Source organism: Conger conger, chromosome 9 (assembly GCF_963514075.1).
Source record: "Conger conger chromosome 9, fConCon1.1, whole genome shotgun sequence".
NCBI lineage: Eukaryota > Metazoa > Chordata > Actinopteri > Anguilliformes > Congridae > Conger > Conger conger.
In genome coordinates, this window is record NC_083768.1 from 20,993,451 (window position 1) to 21,017,332 (window position 23,882).

The window sequence follows — 23,882 nt, forward strand, 5'->3', positions numbered from 1 at the left end:
GTTACTTTGTTTCTAATTTGCTGTTTTCATGTTGCCATTCTTTCTATTTTTATTGCTGAGCTATGGGATGACATATTCTTAGCACCCACAGTGACACACACACACACAGACACACACACACACATACACTCCTGTCCACTCCCACCCCCCTCTCCTAGCTGTAGGTGCTGTGCTGAACCTGGACCTGAGAGTGGTGTCTCTGTGACCTCTTCCCACAACTACATACACACACACACACACACTCCTGTCCACTCCCACCCTCTCCCAGCTGTAGGTGCTGTGCTGGACCTGGGCCTGAGAGTGGTGTCTCTGTGACATCTTCTCAGCTCCACTAATCTGAGCAGGGGATGCGTGGAGGCGACTGGCCCTCCGTCACAGTAAACTGCCGTGGCTCTGGGCCAGTGCTGCACTCTCATCTCCTGCTGCAGGTAGCATCAGCCCTCACACATTCCGCTCACGTCCACTGCCACTCACAAACACCCAACATCTGGCCACACGCCCTCCTCCTCCCTCAGAGGGGTACCGCACGCGCGTGAGCAAGCACGCACACACAGACACGCAAGCACGCACATACGCGTACAAGCAGACATGTACACAGGCACGCATACACAGACATGCATGCATGCACGCACACAGGCACAAACATACACGTGAACAGGCACGCACACACACAGACACATGCATGCAAGCACAAACTTACGTGCACACACAGACACACGTACACAGACAAGCGCACACACACGCAAACACACATGCATGGATGCACACACGTATGCACACAAACACTTGGAAGCGCATGCATGTACACAGGTGCACACACACACGGAACAGGGCATGAATTTGTCCAAAAATAAAGTCAGTACATAGGAGAGAGCAATATACACACAAACACAGATTTCACACAATCCCCTGGTAACACCAGCAAACCTGCAGGCTTGTTTCCTTGTCTCATAATTAATTCCAAATAAAGTCACATCGCCCACAGCCACAGTTAACTCCCGCACATCGGCTAGTGATGCTGATGCACTCTGGCTTTAACACGCACACACAGACACACACACGCGCACACAAACACACACGAAGGCACACACACATGCGCACACACACACACACACAGCCACACACACGCAGACACACAAACACGTTAGCATTACAAACGCCGTGAGGCTACATCCCATGATTACGTGTCCACCCACATTACATATCACATCTATCTCCTGTCACTCATGACAGAAACATCAATCACAACATGTAATACTGCATCAGACTCCAGCACCAATGACACATGTCAACGGAAAGTAAACAGAGTATCCGCACAGAAAAAGATGTCTTAATGGCTTCTCTCCAGTATAAAATTATTGCCAACGAATATATACTAAAATAAAAAAAAAAGGTTATTCAACATTAAATTTTTTCGTCTTGAAAGCCATATGAGAATATATGCCAAATGGGAATTTGCTGATATCAATGCAAAACCACACTGTGTTAAAGACAGCTTAGCTTTTTTACACAATGAGGCCAACAAAGTAACTTTTACAACTAAATTAATCAAATTAAGCAAAAAAGGTTACATTTATGAGAAATTATGCCAGAAACTCAACTCAACTCCTATATCCATCCATATTAGTTCAGTGAGAACAGAGATGTACTGTAAAACATAACCAGAGCTGTTGGTCTGCAGTGACAGAACTCAGAACTGCACATGGGTTTGTTTCCCATCACAACTAAAACTCAAATGTTGTGGGTTCACTTCTCACCTGGAGTACTTGAGCAAAGCACTTAACCTGCATGTAAATATGCAGCTGTTCAAATGGATTGTATGTTTATCCAAGTTTTTCTAGGGGGGATATTATTACAACCAATGTGAAGTGCAATTATCATTATTATTGTTCTTATTATTTAGACCTTCTGACGCTCCTCACAGTTCACACTGAAGAACATCCATTAAAAACAACTGTCTGAAGAGAGGGACATTTTCAATGTCATGTCTAGGGGATAGTTACAGGGTCCTGATGCCTCTCAGTCGGGGAGGCCAGCGTGCTATCTGTCACACAGCGCACGTCCCCATATGCCATCCCCCAATCCCCACGCCAGGCTTTTAGGGTGCCCTCTGCCGCGTCTGTCTGCGTCCCTGCCCTCTCCTCCCTGCTATCGGAGTGCCATCTTCTCCCTGTCTAACATGGCCGCATTCTGTCAGACACAAGGCCGTATATCACCGCCGGCTGCACCAACCTTTCACCACGCCCTCAATTGTCAAGTCTGGAGGCTGCCCTGACTGTGATTGACAACCACGAGCGGGCACAATACCCTCTCCGTTGTAATCGGAGCGCGTTCTCGCCCCCGCTCTCCGCGGCGAGGCCGAGCGATACGGGGCGGCCGTTAAAGTGAGAAACGACCCTCCGCCCCGGGATCGCCGCCGTCTCCGTCCGTCGGCGGGCCGGTCCCAGTGCCAGGATGCAGCGGTTTCTCCACCGTGGACTCTCCCGCCGTGCCGCGTGTGGCCCGGCCGTCTCGCGCCCCTCGCGCGTGTCACGCCGTCCGCGCTCCGGGTCCACGCCCGCTGCGGCAGACGCTGCCCCTCCGCCTCCCTCCTCAGACCCTCGGCCATCTGCGCCGCCCTCAAATGCGTCCCTTCTCCATGTGTGTGCGTGCCAAAGCTCGCCACCTCTCTGGCCCGCTCCGTGTCAACGACACCGGACCCCACCTACCCGGGTGCAGGTGGCACATGCTGCCCTGCTGTCTGCCCCACCAGGCATGGGGAGGAAGACTGTGTCTCATGAAATGGGCTCGCTCACAGGCATGACTGCTCAGGTGCTGCCTGAACCGGCCAGGTGCTTCACCCTTTGCCCCGATCCTTGGAATCCGTCCACCCTGACACAGAGTTAATTGCTTCAAATGCCGTTTTGTACACCGCTACATCACCCCAAATACCGTCAAATGTCATTGCTGTCAAGAGCAAGTGAGTATTACGGTCCGCAATACAACAAAGTAGACATGTTACTTCCTATCTATATTACACTATGTACATTCGGTGTAATTCTTCCCGTCACAGTCAGATTAGATGAGCCAAATGTGTTTGACACTTCGTATGGCCAAATGTAAATCGTAAAATCTACTCACTGAGCACTTTATTAGGAACGCGAATTATCTAATCAGCCAATTGTGTGGCAGCAGTGCAATGATGAACAATCAGGTAGCTATGGGTCAGGAGCTTCAGTTAATGTTCACATCAACCATCAGAATGTGGAAAAAAAAAGATGTAAGTGACTTTGACCGTGGAATGATTGTTGATGCCAGACAGGGTGGTTTGAGTATCTCAGAAACTGCTGATCTCCTGGGATTTTCACTAGTCTCTAGAGTTTGCAAAGAACAGTGCAAAAGACTAAAAACATCCAGTGTGCAGCAGTCCTGCGGGCAAAAACACTGACTGGTCAAAGCTGACAGGAAGATGACGCCAATTACCACACATTACAACAGTGGCATGCAGAAGAGCATCTCTGAACACACAACACGTCAAACCTCATAGTGGATAGGCTACAGCAGCAGAAGACTTAATACGTTTAAAAAATAATTACATTAAATAACTAATAAAGCGCTCCCAGTGTGTATACTTGAAAACAGGTCAAGACCAAAGAGTTTAAAGATACGTTTTCTGACCTGTCTCCTTCCAGCTCGACAACTGCCACTGGCCAAACTTATTTTGGGACATGTCGAAACATAGTCATGGCACCAGAATCGAAAACGGAGCCAACATTTCCAAATATTTCACGATGTGTCATCAGTTCTGACAAAAAAAATCAAAGAACCCTCAGACTTCCTTCCACCACAATATTATTCATCCTCTACACAGATTCTCGAGATCGACCTAAATTCAGCGTTGTGTGGGTGGACAAGCAGAGTGTGCTTTTTCTCTAAAAGAATGACTATACAGTGCTTCTATCACAAATCAATCAATTATGAAAATGCCTTCTAGGAAATTGGCTGCTGAGCTGTGAACACATACTCACAACTCACAAATACATACAGTCGCATATCCTCACCATCCCGATTTCTCATTTACATTTCAAAAATGCAATTAAAATGCTCTTAGTTTTCCACTCACTCTGAGCCAGAGTGACTCAAATTGCCATATGCCAGTGTTTACCAGTACATAGTCTGTGGAGACCCTCTCGCATTTCTCCCTCTATAAAAGGACAGATGAGGGCTTGCTGTTATTAGCGCACTTTGTCGCGCTAAGACTAACAAAAAGGAACAAGCTACAATTTCCCCGGCTCCTGCGAGTCCCCCTCGCCCTCCTCGAAGTCAGAGTTCCCACCTGGAAGAGGCGGCAGTTGGGATCGTGGGCGTTCTGGGGGAACCTGAGCTGCTCCGCGCTCTTAATAACGGAATGAGAGAGGAAGTGAGCTCAGAGCGCTCCTCTGTTCATCAGAGCTGGCTCTTTCGCCTGCCTATTCGGCACAAGGAGCGCCAGTGTTTTCCTGTATTTATCAATGACTGGCAGAGCAGGATTTGGCCCCGGCCTCTCTCCATGTCTGGTAATGGCGGGCGCTGCAGAATTTCTGCTCCCCTGTCTCTCTGTATATATTAATGACCTGAGGGCCAGAGCCGAGCCGGTGTTTTCCCTTTGATTAATGTCAGCCGCCCAGGAAATGAGCATTGGACTTTGACTGGACTCGACCGCGGACAGATGTTGCGGAGCTCGCCGCAGAAAGGAATTGGAGTGGACCTGAGGGGCTTGGGGGGGGGGGGCTGAGCTGGGTATGGGGCACGTGGAGTTCAGGCGAATGGTGGAATTAACCCTTCGGAAATTGCGACCCCTTTTGTTGGGCGTGCGAGGACCACTCGTTTAAATACATGGAGGTGCCATTGCCAGATGCGGTTGATACGTAGCTGTTAGGACCCCGTCCATCCCCCTGAAATGAGCTGGCCACTTAAGTCCTTGGCTGACGGCTGCGGAGGCAGTTTCGGATTGTTTTGCTTTCCAATTTAAAAAAGAGGAAAAATGTAAATAGGTTTTATGTGAATTCATTTCCCTCAATAAACGCATGCAGACCAGCTTCTGTTCGCTGGCTTTTATCTCATTTGTCGGGAAAAAAAGGGGCTGGGAAATCACACACGCATGCACACACAGGCACACACATGCACACACACACACAAAATGGATCAGATCCCAATATAACAAAATGCATGAAATTAAACTGAACGTTTCCCGAAAATCTCAAACACAAGCAGCTGCTGTCTGCCCCTCCTCGCTTATTATTTCCCAGCAGGGCTGTCTGCCGGGAGGCTCCAGCCCTGCCCAGCCACGGTGCGGAGGCCATTCCCCGACTTTTCGAGCTCCGCCGTCAGTATTATGATAAATAGCACTGCCAGTCAGCGGGGGCTCTAGGTAGCAAACAGATTGGGAAAAATCCACTTAATGTCAGGATAAATGAACACAAATGAGGACCTGAATGGAGAAAACCCAGGCAGACGCGCTGAAGGACATCGCCTGCCCTGCCAGGTCACCCAAGTGATGCCGGAGACAGGGGCGCCAAACATGATCGATTACTACAAGAAACTGGCACAAGACACGAGCTGGGAGGGGCGCAACATTTCCAAGAAGGCGATGCCAGTCTTCAGACAGACCGGGATGATGGATGGTCCGGGATGATATGGCTTTATTAATGCGCGATGCGAGGTCGAAGAGGGCAATATCATCACTGCTTACTTTTACTTCAGCGCTGAGACTTCCAGGAACGTGAGGCTGGGGAATCAATAATGCAATCAATGCTAATGCAGGGTTTTGATGACACAGTTTGAAGTAGCTCTTGAACAATATGTTTAAGAAACTGAAAAACAAATGTTTATCTGGAACAAAACTATTACAATATTACACTTACAATTCTGCAACAGTTAGCAGATTGAATAACTAAATTGTAATTGTTATTATATCTTTAACACAGACAGTTCCGAAAATGATTCAGGTCAAATGCATTGTGGGCTCAACAGACAACCTTCTCATTACCAACGTTTCACCCCGCCTCAACTGTCACACTTCATGCCTGCTGCAAAAAAGTTTTTTTCTGGTCGCAACACCGATGGAGATGTGAGGAACATCTCATTAAGAAATCTTCACCTTTAATTTGCGCACCAAGAACAGAATGGAATATGTTCCCGACGTGACTCGGTGAAACGCACCATAACGAGACCGCTCAACAACATCAGGATAACGTCACATCAGCACCTCGTTTAGACTTGACAAATCACTTCATGCTCCACTTAAGCTGCGCCAGCTTTTCACACGCTGCGAATGGGTCACAGGTTTCTGTGTGGGAGGGTGTTGTTTCTATTTACATTCTTCTTCACAAAAACCTTTTGAGTATCGTGATGCCAATTTACAGCAATGAGAAAAAAGACATAATTTAATAAAAATATCCACGTCCGAAGTGCTGTCGCAAACTTTTTTTGCTGGGTTTTAGTTCATAGTACACAATATGGAGTGGCTGCTCTATTATCCATAGTCTATTATTAATTAATCCACCTTATCAGGTTGCCTTTGAAAAATAACCCACGGGAATAAGTGAAAGATTCACAATAAATACCATACATGTATTCAAATATTAGACCATTTAAATTACTCCTTATTAAAAAATTGAAAGCTATAAAAGTATAAATAACAGACCAAAAGTTTGTTAATTTTCTTTGAACTAAATTAATATTTTCCAAATGGATTCATTGCAATGGCCAACTTTTAAGAACAAACATTATTGTAGAAAGTAATTAAGCTCAACTATTGAATACTTCCAACTCCACTGGAATCCCAGTTCTGAGCAAAGAATATCACACTACCATGTTACACGGTCGCACAACGCTGAGCTCCACGTTGATCTAAAAAAATATAACTTCCAAATTGGGAGGCCCCAACAACCTTCACAACTCATTTTTTATACATTTTGGCTTCACCATGTAGAAATTGCAGTCATTTCACAGCCCAATAACGTTTGGGACAATGGCTTCATTTCAGATCAGTCAGGCGTGTTCAATTGTTTCCTTAGAATAGGTGAGTATCTAGGGAGCTTTCAGGATCTAGCTCAAGGCTTTTGGTTGACTTTGGAGCCTGTTGTTGGCATTTGTCAAAGTGAGGACCAGAGTGGTCTGAAAGTCAAGAAAGCCATTATTAGGCTGAGAAATAAGTGAAAAAGACACATAGTGTCCGATTTACATACATGAAGCTTGCAGCGCATAATGCTGCCTGACGAGTGTGCATTGGTGCGGTCGCAGTTTGCCTGAAATTAAGGTCTTATTTACGAAGGCTACAGCTCATTACGCAATCAGCAAATGAAACTGCCTACCAACCACATTTTGCGAAGAGACAGATCTGAAACAGCGCAGTTAAAAAGGTGTTTAGTGTATATCTTCACTGCGTGTGGCATATCCAGTGCAGGACAAAATGTGTACATATTCTAGCTTTGATGGCTATTTTACATATTCTAGCTGTGTCTGCTAAATGCGTGTTATAGAGGCGGAGAAATTTCACACACAATTCGACCCTCGTTAATTGCGTGAACTTTAGTAAATTCAACCAAATATATAATCAGCCATACTCACAATATCTCAGCCCTTTATTTGCACAATCCACCCTTAATTGCATATGCATTAAGGACAGAAGCGTATCTTGCAATGACTCAGATAGATCACACGGTCCGTGCACCATGATACATACAATGCAGGTTTCCTGGGCAGAAGGTGTCACATGTGCGCCTGAAAATCATCGCAAAAGGCTTACTACATCTGGCCCACAGAACTTTAGGCTTACAAAAATCAACCGTTTGGAACATCATTAAGAAGAAAGAGAGCACTGGTGAGTTCAATAATCATAAAAGACCTGGTAGGCCAATAAACACAATGAATAACCAAAGAATTCTCACCATAATAAAGAAAAAACCCAAAACACCAGGTGCTGTCCAACAGATCAGAAATGTCAATGTTTAAGTGACTACTGTAGAAGACTTCACGACTAGTAGCTACAAAAACATGATGGCCAGGATACAGTTTGCTAGTACCACCAAAAAGTGTTCTGGAAAAAGGACAGATGAAACCAAAACTGAATTATGTCAGGGTGATGGCAAGAGAATAATTGGGAGGCTAAAAGTGCCAAAGAACCAAAGTACCATGAAAGACTATACTTTTTAGCTTTAAAACAGGACATTCAAGCTTAAAATCCAAAAGGCTCTAATAATGACTCTGAAATGTCCTATTTTGTATGAAAATGACCATTCCCCATCTTAACTAAAATGGGCCACTCGAAACACAATTTGTTTCTTAATGTGTCGCTGGGATGTTTTCCTCCATTCATATCAGTAAAAGTCTGTGGTTGTAAGTTGATATTGCATTTCTATATCTCTGCTACGGTGTACAGTACTTTATTCTACGTTGTGCTTTTACTTCTCTTACACTTTTCTATATTTTATATGGAAATGTGCAATGAGAAACCATCTCTAGCACAGCATGCAAGATTTATCAGCTTAACAACTGAATGAATTTGAAATAACCACCCAATTCAACCATTACACTCAGAAGTAAAATGAGCCTTCACATTGAAAAGATTCACAATGAAAAATACCTCGGGAAAATATCTCAAGAAATAGTAATTGTTCAACTCAAGCACAGCAGAGAAACTTTTTTATTCCCCAGTTAACACAAATTGTCTGAGATAGCATACAAGTGACTGATTTAAGTAATAACATCTAGGAAATATCAAGCACATTTCAATAAAGTTCTTGTAAAATATGACTGTATTCACCCTCAAAACAGATGTGCTGAAAATAACAGATAATGTGTAATTTGTTACCACCTCCAAGTCTGGTTAGGAAAAACACATTTTGTGTTACTTACAACACAGTCTGAGTTTAAAAAAATTCTCCCTTTATAACACATAAAAGTTTACACAAAACATAACGATTATTTACACATTTGAAACGCAAAAGAAGTAAGACACAACTTGTTGAAAGAAATACAAAAAGTGTGTGTGATATTTGCACATTATTTAGAGTGTGCAATTTGTTCATTCGTCAGGATATTACATATTATTCCAGTTGTTCAACTTTAGATTATCCAATCACCATGCAGGTTGACTTTCAGCAAGTTTCACTGCAACCATTTTGGCATCGTTCACATAGACCAGCATTTTCTCAAGCTGTTAAAGTAAAGAAACTGACTGTTTGAACTTATGACCTCCAAAGGTAGAAGTCAGCTGAAATCCCCACACTGCTGCTCATGGTAAGCGCAGATAGAGAGAGGAATGCAGAATGAGATATGCATCACCGTACTCTGGGAACAGACCCCAGTGGCACAATGCATCACGTGACCGAAAACGCACGCGCTCTTTGTCGCGCACTTTACCGCTCCTCAGTAAATCATCGCCGCGCGCGCGTCGGGGGGGTGAAGCATGCCGCCAGGGGAGCTGGGATTTTAGGCGGAGTCTCGGGAGGTTTGGCGAACCATCCGAACCGCAGTAGTCCATATGTCTTTTTTATACCCAGACTCCCTTTTACCTTGTTAATACATTCTCTCCCGTCGCACTCAGTCAGGAAAACATAGAAAAGAAAACAAATACAGGCATAGTTAAACGCTTCCCCCGGTTTCTAGGGATTCCAGGATTTTTTCCGTTAAAGACTACACTGGGGACCGCTGACCGCTGTCTGGCCCTCCTCGGTTTATGCAACACACTGTCGTATTTGTTTTTCCCCGGTCTTGCTGACCCAAACCTTGCAGGGCGATCGATGTGTTTATGATTCCCTGCTGGTCTCTGAATAGACAACATGAAGTCATAATTATCGATCTAGCCCAGTGGGCTTCCGCTGCAAATGTGTGGTAACAAGCCCGCTGACCACCTGTTTCCTGCCTGCAGTTCGACATCAACCTGTGCCGTAACTAGCGTGGTGGAAATCTGCCGGGAGCGGAAAGAGGGCATTCATTTTTCAAAGCCTGCCATTAAAACTGGAAAACTGGAACTAAAGTCAATACACCAGAGTAGCTCGCTGGAAAATATTTGCCTTATAACCCGTGCACTTCATCTTTCAATTGAGAGGATTAGACCTTAACCGTGCAGTAATATAATCATGAACGCTAGTGCCATCACTGCTAGAGTGGCAGTAATATCTTCTTTTAGGGCAGTGCTAATATACTTAGGATCAGTCCTAGTTTCCAAATAATTACTTTAATAAGACTGCTTCCATCCTCTGCCTTTGCCTGCAGTGTCATGTGCAATTTAACCAGTTAAACCTGCTTTCCGGTTTCAGGCTCATTTGAGCCCGCATCAAAGTACTACATGAGGGGGATGTCCCTAATACCAAAGCTATTGCATTTTAACGCTCCTGTTCCCGCAGTGCATGATGGGATGGATAAGTGGTGCCTTTCGGAGCTCAGGGCAAGGGCCAATGCGATTGTGGCGGGCTGCCAGACGGCCTGGTCACTGAGCCTTTAAGCTGGGCCGGTCCACACAAGCGGAGAGTGGATTCCAGCGAAAGGAAGAGCTTGTAAGAACTAAAGCAGCACATAAAAGCTTTCAGTGCTTAGCGGGGGGAAAAAAAGGACGGAGGGATGGATCCGATGGTCTCGGAATACTAATCCTGTTACCACGGCAATCAAAAACAGCGTTTGCTTACTTCTGGGCTCCGCTCTTTTCCCCTGGATGGAATTGAAATCCCCAAACCCCTCAAGTATTGTCATGCTTCAACTTCAGCTCCCCCTGAGATACACAAGCACACGTAAACACAAACAAACACATACAAGCACACGCAGCGCATCTGGTGACAGGGTAATGAATAGACTGACAAACACAAAGAGATAATATGGAGGATAAAACGGTAGCAAGGTTGCTCTGATCAGAAGGTTCTTCTCAAAGATCACAGATGTTAGTACTTCATGGATGCCTGGTACCAGAAGATCAAAATGAGATGTGTGCACACAGTGAAAAAAGAAATATCAAAAAATCTAAGTAGCATTCATTCACTTCATGTATTTGTTTGTTCTGAAAATTAAATCAAAGAGGCAGTTGTGAAATGACTGACATCTTAATGTGTTGTCATTTTGTTCGAAGTCACAACCCTTGCAGAGTCATCTTGGGACATACGGTATAAAAGGAAAATGTCACAGCTGAAAGTCATGGCATTTACTGTCATGACATTTTCTTCTACCATTACTCTTTCCACTCATACGTTTACTAGAGCACAGTTATTACAAAGATTATCCGTCCTGCTATTACTTAACCTATCACTGTGATTGTTTATACAACTGCTTAAAATTATTGCTGCTGCTTGAATGTGAAATGAAAAAGTAGCAGTCGTTGTGACAATGGTAGCCACTGTGACAATGGAAATACGTTCTACCATAGTCGTTGTGACAATGGTAGAACGTATTTCATCCAGTGTGGTATCAGGACAGTACCAGATGCTATAACAACCTCTAATATCTGTCTGCTTTTGATATATCACCATAAACAACACAGTAAAGTCATATGCAACATTTTCTAAAATAATTAAATTGCCCTCCACCTCTTCCCCATACAGCACACCATCATAGCCTGCTGAGAATCTTTTACCCCACTACCAATCTTGCCATAGTTTTCATGATAAACCATTCATTTTTTTGGACCTACAACACATACTAACTCCCCAATCCCCTTGTCTCTACCCCACCTCCACCTCCACTCCTGTCCAATTCAAATGAACCAGAATGCCTTTAACAGACTCTCATACTACATTAAATCTTAGACTCTTCCCACTGCATATTCAGTCAACCCCTCCGCCTACCCCGACCGATTTCACAAATGCGGTTATCTGCCCAGCCCCCTCGCCCCCCGAATCCCCTGATTGAAACCGTTATGAAGCCAGAGGTGGAGCGGATTTGTTTGCCAGTGAGTACTCAATCTCCAATTGCCTCATTTCGAGGTGCAGTGACCTAGAGAGCGACACCATATAATGTGCGCAGCACATTGAGTCCAACCTCAACAGCAGCTCAGTATATTAAAACTAGCAAACCTTCTGCTAAATTCATACCTGTCAGCAGTATTAAATGGAAAAAATATCACCAGTAATTTCCCCCTCCGGCCTTGTGCAGAGACACTGCAGATGCCGTCTGCGATGCACACAGAGTCACAGACGCATGCGGGCATTTGGGAAATTACCGAAACCGTTGGCACCGTGGCGCAGTGGTTAGTGAACTTGATTTGTAATAAGATTTCCGCTGGTCCAAATCCCAGGGGGAAAGACCTTGAACAAGGTACTTAACCCGAGGTTTCGGTAGGTTCCCCACTGCTTAAATGGATCATATATAAAATAAACCCAAAACAAGTCACACAAGACAATGTAATAATGACACTGCGGTGGAATAAGAGGAGTGGCAAGACAAATGGAAATACTGACCGCAGACTGATTCGGAAATGGGCATTGGAGATTACATGTTTGCTGCCTCTTTCTCCGCCCGCCTGTGTTTTCCCCCATTCTGCACTCCATCTGTCGTATTATTAGGTAGCCACGGCCCCAGGTGTTACAGTGACACCTGATAGTGACCCAGATAATTGCGTCCTCATCACCTTGTGCACGTCCCGCGAGACTGTGACTAGGGCTGAGGTGGCGGGGGGTGGGTAAATAACACACACAGCATCTGTTATATACAGACTTTTTTTTACATTCAGTTGGCAAAGGCAATAAGGTACGAGACTATAAATGTGACCACAGAGACAGAGAGAGAGAGAGAGAGAGAGAGGTAGTGGAGTGTGAGAGAGAGACACAGGGAGAGAGTAGAGAGTGTGAGCGAGAGAGAGTAGAGAGTGTGAGAGAGAGTGAGAGAGAGAGAGAGAGAGAGAGATTAGGTATGAATAGAGTGATTAAAGTGCAATGAAATGGGAAAACAGTAAAGAAAGAGGCTTTGGAAAGTCGGTTTGCTTCTAGGTCTATGACCTCCCCATCCCTTTCTGTTTTTATTTATTCCTAATTTTTGCAAAGCAATGCGCAGTAGCACCAGAAGCGCAGGTGGGGTCACGCTCAACGGCCTTTTTGAGTAATTATTCTGAGCAGCAGTCTGTGTGGACGTGAACAGAGCAAACTTGGAGGCTGGGAAGTCCCAGGAGCCGGACCTGATTTCACACACTAATGAGAATTCCCACTGAAGCACACTCCTGCGGTAATCAGCATCTTCTGGGACGTGTGCACGGTCCCGGACTCTCACCGTGGCCAACTGCCGTGTGTCAAACTGAGTCTGGGAATGGCAAGCCCCAACCCCAGATGTGTGTTCAAGGCGGCGAACCTTAGCAACGTATTCAAACTTTTTTTCTGTTCGGCACAAATGTTAGGTAACGTTACCAACAGTTTAAAAGGTAGTGCATGGTGAACAAAATTGGCTGGCGAGAGAAAAGAAGAGAAGTTCACAATCATTTGGCTGTTATGATGCACTTTAATCAATGTAATATTGACGCATGTGTATGTGTGTATGTTTGTGTGTGTACCTTTGTGTGTGAACTTACGTTAACCTGCTTGTATATGTGTACACACCCATGTTTATGTGTGCTGAATTCTGGGTGCATCTATGCAGGGGAAATGTGTGTGTGTGTGTTTGTGTGTGTGCGTGTGTGCGTGTGTGTGTGTGTGTGCGAGTGCATGCATGTGAGCATACACATATGTGTGTGAGCGAGCGCAGGGCATCCATGTGCCAGCGCAGATAAAGTTAATCCTGCTGTCAGGGGCAATGATGCGAAGGTCGTCGGAGTTCTGGAACAATGTCCCCTTTTTCCAGGGGCGTTTCTTCTCTCGCCAAGACTGGGAGTCCCCGGGAGGGCACCAGCGGATGTCTCCAGAACGGGAGATCCCTCCCAAAGCTTTCCCAATGCGCCAGGAGCACCGGGAGACTCAGTATCTAACTCACACAGAAAATTCCGGAACAACCGAAAGAGAGCAGTGTCGCTGATTTCAGCACTTAAATGCAGCAAATACATGCATAAATAAATAAAACAAATAGAACGAAAACCCTGAGTCAAGAGTTTCTTCAAAAAACATCTGCCCCTGAAAATGACTCCAAAGCACCATTCACAACACAGTTCTCTTCAAGAGCATGGCCTGTGGAAGAATCATCCACAACTTTAATTACTTGACAGAAAAAGGTTACAGCGTATCATATGCACAGACGATGTATGACATCAATGCCCCATCTGCTGTGTGAAACAACTGCAACCTTCTGCCAAGAAGACAAGATCTATGCTGAAGAAAGACCGCAATCTTCAATGTAAAAGCAAAGAATAAAACAAATAACATTTCAGAGAGCGGCTGAAGGATGAGGGTGGAGAAATACATTTTACCAAAACACACAGATTCTTAAGATTACATACTTTCAGCCACCGAACAGGGGTTTCACAGTATATTCCACTTTGCAGACATAAAGGGAATTCCAAACACATTACACAGCATACAATAGCAACAATCCACTTCCCCATCATGCCACACTGCTGCAAATAAAAAAAGACCCAATCAATAAATAACATTTGACCACCTGCTTACAATAAAATTCACAATGGAGAGATGCTCTAAAATATTCCATGGTTGCCAACTATGACATTTTCGGTGTAAGACACAAGCTTTCAGACTCTGCCAATCTCACATGAGATAGAACAGCAATTTCAATAGCGCTCAATAGTTCTCATTGCCCCCCCCCCCCTCACCCCGCTCTCACAAACAGAATAACTCTTGCGCCAGCCAGTTCACATAACTTGGTAACACTGCAATTATATTTACTGGAATAGGTATATTCTTGTGTATCCTTCCAGAACACGTTCTCTACCCGGCCTACGCAGTTGTTGACAATAAACGGCCGCATTGGTTTTCAGTCCTTCAAAGGCCAGGTTTGTTTTGCGTGTGTCGATGACATGATAAACAAGATAAACTTGACCGGATAGACATCGGCGAAAGGAAAGGTGGAGTCTCGCGCGGTCGTGCTAACGTGTCGAAAGCGCACCGCGTCATCTGCTGTCTGCCGCGTTGACTCACGGAGCGTGGAAAGAGTGTCGTTCCCTGGCTCATTACCCTCACACGAGAGAGAGGCACACAGAGAGAGAGATTCCCATGGGTGTGTCAACCGTTGCGCACGTTGTCCCAGAAAACACATGCGCAGACACACAAAATGGCACCTCAAGAAATACATGCAGGCCCTCATTCCCCAAGAGAACAATCTTCACGTAGAGTAGCGGGGCTGTCACCTGCCACGGCAAAGAAGCGGGTCAAACTCGTTATTAAACTTCCCTCAGTGGCACTGTGCATGACAATCAATTACAAACCCAGAGGGGAAAAAACGTAAAGCAAACATAGTATTCAGTCCCAATTCTATAAATCAGGGCAGAATAGAGTTGTGAAGCGAGCTTTAATCCTTCTGTGGGTTGTTGCCTGGGTGTCTATATTCCTGCTATCGGGTTCTGGGCTGCTCCACTTGTGTTTGGAGGATATTTTGAGGCTACAGTTGTTAGGTCTGACACACTGCCTCTGTACACCTGCCTTAGCAGCCAGTAAGCCCCAGGGAAATGCACCTCCAGCAGCACTCTAAACTATAATGCTGGCTTTTCAGTTACAGTTATTTGGCTGGCTTCGGTTACAGTTATTTGGCTGATGCTTTTATCCAAAGCGACTTATAGTTGATTAGACTAAGCAGGGGCCAACCCCCCTGGGTTAAGAGCCCAACAGAAATGGCTACACCACCAACCTTCTGCCTTCTGGGTCCCAGTCAAGCAACTTAGCCGCTAGGCTATAGGCTGCCCCTATCATGCACCCAAGTCTCCACTGATTAGCTTTATTATTAGTCTGGGAGAGGGACAGCAAATCTACTTTTGGGAAAAAAAGATGTCTGGGCCCTAGCTTGAGTCCCATATATACAATACTTCAAATGAGCATCTATTTATAAATCACATAACGATTGTGTGAGTGTGTGTGTGTGCGTGTGAAAAAAAGCTGTTCATTCTGAACAAATCTTCAAAGGATATTTTAGGTTACTCTGCTGCCACTTTCGTTGACTGTGCAGAAGAAAACCATATAACTCATTTAGAGAGAAACCCTGGCCCTGACATCCAGGGCCACGGATGGAAGTTAGAGACGACACGCCTGAGAAAGCCCAGAAAACACTGCTGGCTGCCCGAGTTCACGGCATCGGACCTCGACCACCAACAGAACTAGCGCGGCAGACATCCACCATCCATCACGGCGACATGTTCTTTGCTCCTTGCAGCATAAACAACAAAGCCCCATTGAGCAGTTTTTATTCTTCAGAGCCCCATACTAAAATGCAGGGGTAGCACTGCAGTCATATCCGCTACACTCCCTATACAGGTGGAGGTTTGACTGAATTCAAAAGGTACATTTGCCAGATAAGTGACAAAGCCAGCTGAGCAACAGCTTACGTGGGCGAATGCAAGTCCATGATAACGTCTTGTGAGGATAAGAGGCTAAACCGACCAGCGTGGCTGATCATTGGCCTGTAATGTACGGCAAACATTTTACTGAGTTAAGCTTTGTGTTAAAGGTTCTCAGCATCTTTGGCTCCATTATAAGTCCCAGAAAGTTATCCCATGCATGGATCGCTCAATTTCTGAAGCAATGTTCCCTGGTCATAGTGTGAAATTGAATTCAAGCCTATTTCCACCTGTGCCCTCAGATGTTATTGGCAGAACTTTGCACGAAAGATCCCGTTTAAAGGTTTGATTCTGTGGGAAAAAAATATTTAGAGGCTATTTAGAATCACAGCACCTGCACTGAGAAGTTAATGTATGAATATGGCAATGTTCTTAACCTTGTAAGAGACCTGAAAAACTGACAAAGGGAGCCCTTGGGGAGCTCTTGAGCCCTACAATAGACTGGACAAGAAACATCCAGGAAAAATATATTCTACCTCTACAGAAAGGCTGAAGCTTTAATCCAACGCTTCTGACTCATAAAATATGTTTTTTTTTTAACTTTTTTGTGGTCCTGTAGTCATTTATAGGACAGAACACTGTACTGCTGCATATGTATGGAAAGGCACACCATTAGAACATCTCCCTGAGCACAGAACAGCAGGAGAGTTCAGACTGAGCACAACTCACAGCTCTCAGTACTATAACTCCAGGGAGATGACATCTCTGCTGGAACAGCATTATTGCCCTTTCTCTCGCATAAAAATCGACTATAACTCTCAGTGTTTCCAAGCAACGCGATCATGACGCTCCCTTTACACATTACATGCTACAGTAAGTAAACTGATTCACTTGGCTGGTCGAGTGAAAAGGTAGGAAATAGCCCTGTAGCCCCAGATCGAATCCCGACCATGCCAGTGCCAACGGTGGCAAGTAGCTCCACAGAGCACATGCAATTGATGACTGCGTAGCTCAGAGCAAAGGTTCGGTCGGTTAGCGTCCCCAACGTGATGTATATGCGAGTGAAACAAATCATTTGGGGGATCTTTTTGAAAGGCGGGGAGTCGATTTGACTGACGTGAAATGAGGGAGGGGAAGAATATGTGCTGCTATATGAAAGGATATTGACATTGGCAGACACCCACTAATACATAATGACGTAAAATCTAAATTCAAATTATTTTCCAGGAAGGATGGCAAAAAGCTTTGGTGTGAAAATACAGAAGTGTCGGAGTTGTATTAATTTTATTGAATATATACTTTTATTGAGGACACATTTGTACGGTTATGAAGAACTGACTAAATTGAGGAGAAAGTGAATTTTGATTTCAGCTCGTCTTTATAGCTGAATATGGAAGGTCTTCCTTGGACATGCTCAGCTCAGTTGGGCTCCAAATCTATTTATAAAAAAGAAATAGTCAGAAAACGTATCACTGCGGCGCTCTGATTAATTTAATGCCTCTGTAAATTTCCTGTGATAAGTGAAATCCACTCTTACACAGTGAGAAAGAAGAGTGCTAGCAGGGGAATGGCTGATACAGGTGCACAAGTTGTTGAAATCCTTATTCAAGTGATGAGAGCTGCATTGATTACATAATTAAATCCTCAGGGTGAGAAGGTGTGCGGTTGAAAGTGTTAGCCCAAGTGTCACATTGGGCCTTAATGTCTCTAACTCAAAGTTATAATGGGTTATCAGCATCTCCTCAAGGAGGCCTCATTAAATAGAGACAGATCGTCTGATTAGCGAGGAATTTCAGAAAAGATAGCCTTTTCAAAATACATATCCTAAAGACTGGGTAATACTGCATAAGTGGGACTCTCCTGTTCTTTCTGCAGGGCAGACTCAGTGCCTGAGTCCAGACGCTATTGCAGGTGAAAAATGTGGATAAATTATATATTTGCCGACTCGGTGTCTCCTCAGAGAGCCAAGGCATTTTAAACATAATTGTTTTCATTGGCCTTCTCTTTTTATTTACTTATTTTTCTGTTATTATGAGCCAGGGATGGTCTGCTCTGCCAAGGTCTAGGATGACCTAAGCTGGCCAGACACTGTACGCCGACTCCATTAAGAGCAAACATTCTGCCAAACTAAAATATCTTAACCTTTTAGCAATGAGGAGCTATTATTTCATACATTACTTGCTCATTTCCCTTCCACTAAATACTGGCTATATAACCCGAACTGTACATTTTCTGCATGTACATTTCAGATATCACATCAGAGTACTCATTTGGTTGTGGAGCACTAAAGATAAAAGTTTGAATTCCTGGCCTTAGATGCTGTAGATGCTTAGAAAGAATACTTTTTCCACTTTTGCAGTTGCAATTTTTGGGTTTTTTTCAGCATTTGGGCTTGGTTTAATTGGGATCTTGACAATGTGGTGTGTCCATATAAATCCCTTCATTGTTCACTGGGAAATCCAATCTCTGACCCAATTGTCTGCAGACCCACAATTCAACTTGGTTGACAAAATAAAGCACTGAATACATCACAATTGTGTATTTGCGGTCTTCACTCTTTTTTAGTGCCATAAAGAAAGCTATCAGGTCATATGGATCTGGGTAAGCCTGGCTCTCCGATTCTCACCTGGCTCTTCTGGGAGAAGAGGGGGTGCAGGAACCATTAAGGCACACAGAAACAGACATAATCAGCCTGGGCTCTGACACATCCCAAATTAATGAGAGCTTCCAGGTTAAGGGGCTTCGAGGAGGCGGTGAGAAGGATCTGCTTGAGCACCGTGCTCTGCCAAGAGTGAAGGAGAGGTTCTTCTGTAATAAGGGGGAGGAACTCCAGGCCCGCTTGCAGGAGGACTCTTACAGCGCAACAAAGGAGACGAAGCCAAAAACGCCTCCGAAGTTAGGCCAGCGAGCCGGCTCCCTCAAACTGGATGCATTTTAATGAAACCGGATGATTATCCTGAAAAATGACGGAACCTCGGGGCAAGCGGGATACGAATGTAAATCCTCTCTCCCGCTGAAATGATGTATATGTCTACAACTGCACCCACTTCCCTTCCCCATGTGCGGACTGATTTTACAAGCTAATACATGGGCGACTTCAGGGTAAACCGTAGTGAAATATCTCATTCCCTCCACGCCCTCCTGGCCCATTTTCATTCCCTCTCATCTCCCCTCCAGAGTAGACAAATGGATCCCGGAAAAACACCAAAGAGCTACCGAGGATGATAATTGAATTAATCAAAGCTTGATTATGTCAACATTGACTAATGCTTACAGTACCTCAGTATGCCTCAGCCAGTGACTCATTTCTCACTAGGTAAACAGCACTGGATGGTTGCGTGGATAACTCGGTCCAGTCTCAATATGAAATATGGTAATACGTCCGCAACCTAAATGTTTGAATAAATCTACGTGTTATGAACGGCACAGTGCAGACCTACCTTATTTACATGTATTTTAATTGTTGTGATAATTAAAGATGGTTTTTCTGAAGAGGGAATGCCTCGCTGTGTGTTGCAGTCATGTCCTCTGTTGTCAGTTTGTGAGAGCGGAGATGAGCATGTGTTGTCCTTCGAAGCGTGCCGTGTCAGCTGCCACTTCTTATTACACTGCAGTTCACAAGCAGGGCCCTTGCAGATGCTTCAACAGACAAACTTGCAAACAACGAGTGGGGGTCAGTGATGCGCAAGGAGATGCTGACATCCTGCCCGACTGAAGACATTCTGTTCCCGAGTGAGAACTGTATTACCCTGCGGGGTACTGTCCAGATTTCATACTCTCCCCAATTAATTACCGAAATGGATGCCATCTTTGGATAAGCTGCAAAGAACAGCATCCTATATCTTTAGGAGGTCTGTCTTTGCCTGCTTTCAATTAGCTTTCTTTTGCTATTCTATGCAAAGGTCCGCACAGTAAAATGTTCAGCGTTAAATAAACTCTTCAGAGTTTGTACTCTCTTAGGGGTTGAATTAACCCGGGAGGTTTTACTGTCTATGAAATCGTGATTAGATGTGACTTTTTAGTTTGCCTGCAATAACGTTTCAATATCTCACTGTCTATGTTAGAAAGCAAAACAAATGTTCTTGAAGTGGGGTCAAACATCAATTTAGCAAACAGACAATGGGCAATTTCCACTAAATTACAGTACCATACAACACTATAATTTATTGATGGTCTTCATAACTAGTATTTTTCTCTTTGTATACACTGTGTTTTTCTCCATTAAAAGTATCAACACTTCATACTGCATATTTTTATTCTGTATCTCTGCCACTCAGTGATCACTTTATTAGATAGACCTGTTCACCAACTTGTTAATGCAAATATTTAATCAGCCAATCATGTGGCAGCAACTAAATGCATAAAAACATACAGACATGGTCGAGAAGTTCAGCTGTTTTTCAGACCAAATGTCAGAATGGGGAAGGAATGTGATCTAAGCGACTTTTACCATGGAATGATTATTGGTGCCACACAGGGTGGTTTGAGTGTCTCGGAAACTGCTGATTTCCTGGAATTTCCACGCACAGCAGTCTCTAGAGTTTGCAGAAAATGGTACGAAAGACAGAAAACACCCAGTGAGCAGCAGTTCTGCAGGCAAAAATGCCTTGTTAATGAGAGAGGTCAGTGGGAAAGGGCCGGACTGGTCAAAGCTGACAGGAAGGTGACAGCAAATAACCATCCATTACAACAGTGGTATGCAGAAGACCATCTCTGAACACACAACATGTCAAACCTTTAAAGTGGATAGGCTACAGCAGCAGTCTAAAAAGGTCTAATAAATACCTAATAAAGTGCTTACTGAGTGTATACTTCATTTATTCGGAGCGTGTTGCATATTCCCTCTCAAACCTAATATTTATCTTTAGTGTCATAACATAAGCTGATTTGTATGTTCCGGTTTTCAGAGATCTTTAATAATTTTTTAAACACTAGGTATGGATCAAGGCTTTCACAGAGAAAAACAGTGTGGTGTAACAGCCACTGACCATGTGGGATCAACATCCTTTCGATGCAATCTTAAAAACTGGCACAATACCAGATATATATTTTATTGCCTGACACGATTAAATATTACATCATTTAAGCCACGGAAATTCTATAAACCAAACTGGACCTTGGTGGCTCTCCTGCTCATACGAATACACATTCATTCAACTGACTATGTGAAGTGTTTACTACTCTTTGGCTACTGAAGGGGATACATTGTGATTAATCTCTCGGTGCTTTACAAACTGTGGACAGCTTTACGAACGGACAGTATGCATCCACCCAACAGATTCAGGACCTTCGGATCAATTTACCAACAACAATGAGCAATAGTTTGAATAGCAGTGCATACTGGCTATCGTTCCAAAACAATTACTCACAGTGGATTACACAGCTGGATTTTCCAAACTAGGGCTGCATATTCGGACACATTAATATAAAGTATTTCAGTTTCAAACTAACACAATGTCGCTGTTTCTCAGGACTAGAGGTGTCCTCACATACAGGTAGGCAAAGCTTCACGCATCAACCGGACAGCTACTCGGTCCCCATCATCCCCACACGTTGACCCTGTTGTGTCTTGCATACACATGTGCATGTGAGCGTGGCGATTAGATGATGGGCTTAATCAATCCCTGCAATCGCCTGTGCCTGGCGATAACCTTCCCATCGGCTCCACCGAGAGGGCTGGCCAGATGCAGGGGAGATAAGGGAGGGGAATATACAGGGGGGTGAAGGGGGGGTTTGAAAATGTGACTTGAATGTCTGATTCCGGTCAGAAGAGGCACAGAACCCCAGAGGGATGGGGCCGTCAGGAGTGGGGGGCTTTGATCCCAGTCAGAGCAATGGATGTTTGTCCCTTATCGCCAGAACAACCTTGCTGTCACTTCTCCAGACGCAGCCTACAACAAAGATCCCCCAACCTGGGGGAAGGTTCGGAGGCTGGCTTCTCCCCAGCCAGCCATTTAAATAACACTTTCAGCTAAAGGCCTTGGTCTTGCCTCAACAAATTTCAGCTCTCGAGAGGCTGGTAGCTGTTGAACCTGCCGGATTGTGGCTCACAAAGGCTCTTCGCATTGAGAAACAATGACTGACAGCATAAACCCCGAGTTTATATATTTTTTAAACTTTTGTATATTAATACCAGACATTTACTGAACACACTATCCAAGCCAATACTAAATACCTACTGTAGGTCAGGTCCAGCTCTGCTGAAGACCACCCGACTGAATATCCAATGAGAATGCTGCAGTGTGCCAGTGAGAGCCAATGACAGAACAGCCTTACCTTGTCTGACGTCCCTGGGCGCTATGGCGATGGCATTCTTGGAGTGCAGCTGGGTGACGCAGCAGTCTTCGGCGGGGGACAGGATGACATTGGAGATGGAGTAGGGGGATGAGTCGTTGTGGGGCGTGGCGGGGAACAGCGTGATGGCGGGGGCTGACTCGGGGCAGATGCAGCCCGTCTGGGTGATTCCGCAGTGTTCCCCCCGCCGGCCGAAACGCAGGCACTCCTCGAACCAGCGGCACAGCACCCCGCACGTCAGCTGACTGGAGTTCTCGTTGTTGATGAGCAGGGTCTCCACCAGCTGGAAGTCCAGCGTCTCCGCCGCCACGGGCTCGCCCCCCGGCAAGGGCTGGGCGGTCAGGCACAGCTGCACAAAGTTCTTGTCAAACTGCAAAAAGGTGTGGGGCCCGTCAGACGAGCAGAGGTCCGCCGCCTCCGGGTCGCGGGCTTCCGAGGGGGCGCAGGTACGGTTGGCGAGGTAGTGGTCCAGCGGCTGGACCATGGGCGAGAAGGCCTGGCAGGCCGCCGCGTGGTGGTTGAAGCGGAAGTAGAGGGAGTACTTCGTGGGGTCGGGGTTCTCCAGGGTCCAGGAGCAGCCAGAGGCCAGCGTGGGGAAGACGTCCCGCAGCGAGAAGGAGCCGTACAGCACCCCCGCCACCAGAGAGGAGCAGGGGCGGCCCTGGTCCAGCAGCTCCACACCCCAGACCAGAGCGAGAAGGGACGACAGCACAGACAGACAGAGCTGACCAGCAGTGTTCATCCTATGTCATTTGTCCTGTAGTGGGGAGAGAGGGAGAGAGAGACAGAGAGAGACAGAGATAGGGAGAAAGAGAACAAGAGAGTGGGAGTCAGCACTTTGACATCGCTACTGGCCAGCTGTCTGAAACATGCACCGGTACAGGATACTTCACTGTTCTCTAACCAACTTCTTAATCACAATTTTTCTTTATTGCCTGGTCCAGAATGCTCAATCATAATTGCATGCATGAGCAATCGAGCAGCTGAAACAGCTACTGTGGTAGGTGGCAGAGAAGATTTCTTAAAATGTACATACAGCACAGGAAGGAAATTAGGGTAGGAGCAGCTGTTGCCTTATGAGGTTGGGAATATCCTTCCTCCCTGTGTGATACCATGGTAAATGTTGCATCGCCACTGCACTGGATGCACCACTAAGGAAGCCTGCCTGTTCATTCTTAATTCAAGCCCAAACCCTGACCTCAAATACAGGCCCTTTACA

General features: G+C 45.2%; 1 protein-coding gene across 1 annotated transcript in view; it reads right to left on the minus strand.

Annotated features, from left to right (window-relative positions):
- The window catches only part of adgrb2 (adhesion G protein-coupled receptor B2), a 198,949-nt gene extending 175,535 nt beyond the window's left edge, over nt 1-23,414 (minus strand). The window contains exon 1 of the mRNA XM_061255343.1: nt 22,646-23,414. Coding sequence (XP_061111327.1) covers nt 22,646-23,405 — 760 coding nt within the window. The 5' untranslated portion in view covers nt 23,406-23,414. The remainder of the gene's footprint in view (nt 1-22,645) is intronic.
- Nucleotides 23,415-23,882: the final 468 nt, after the last annotated feature.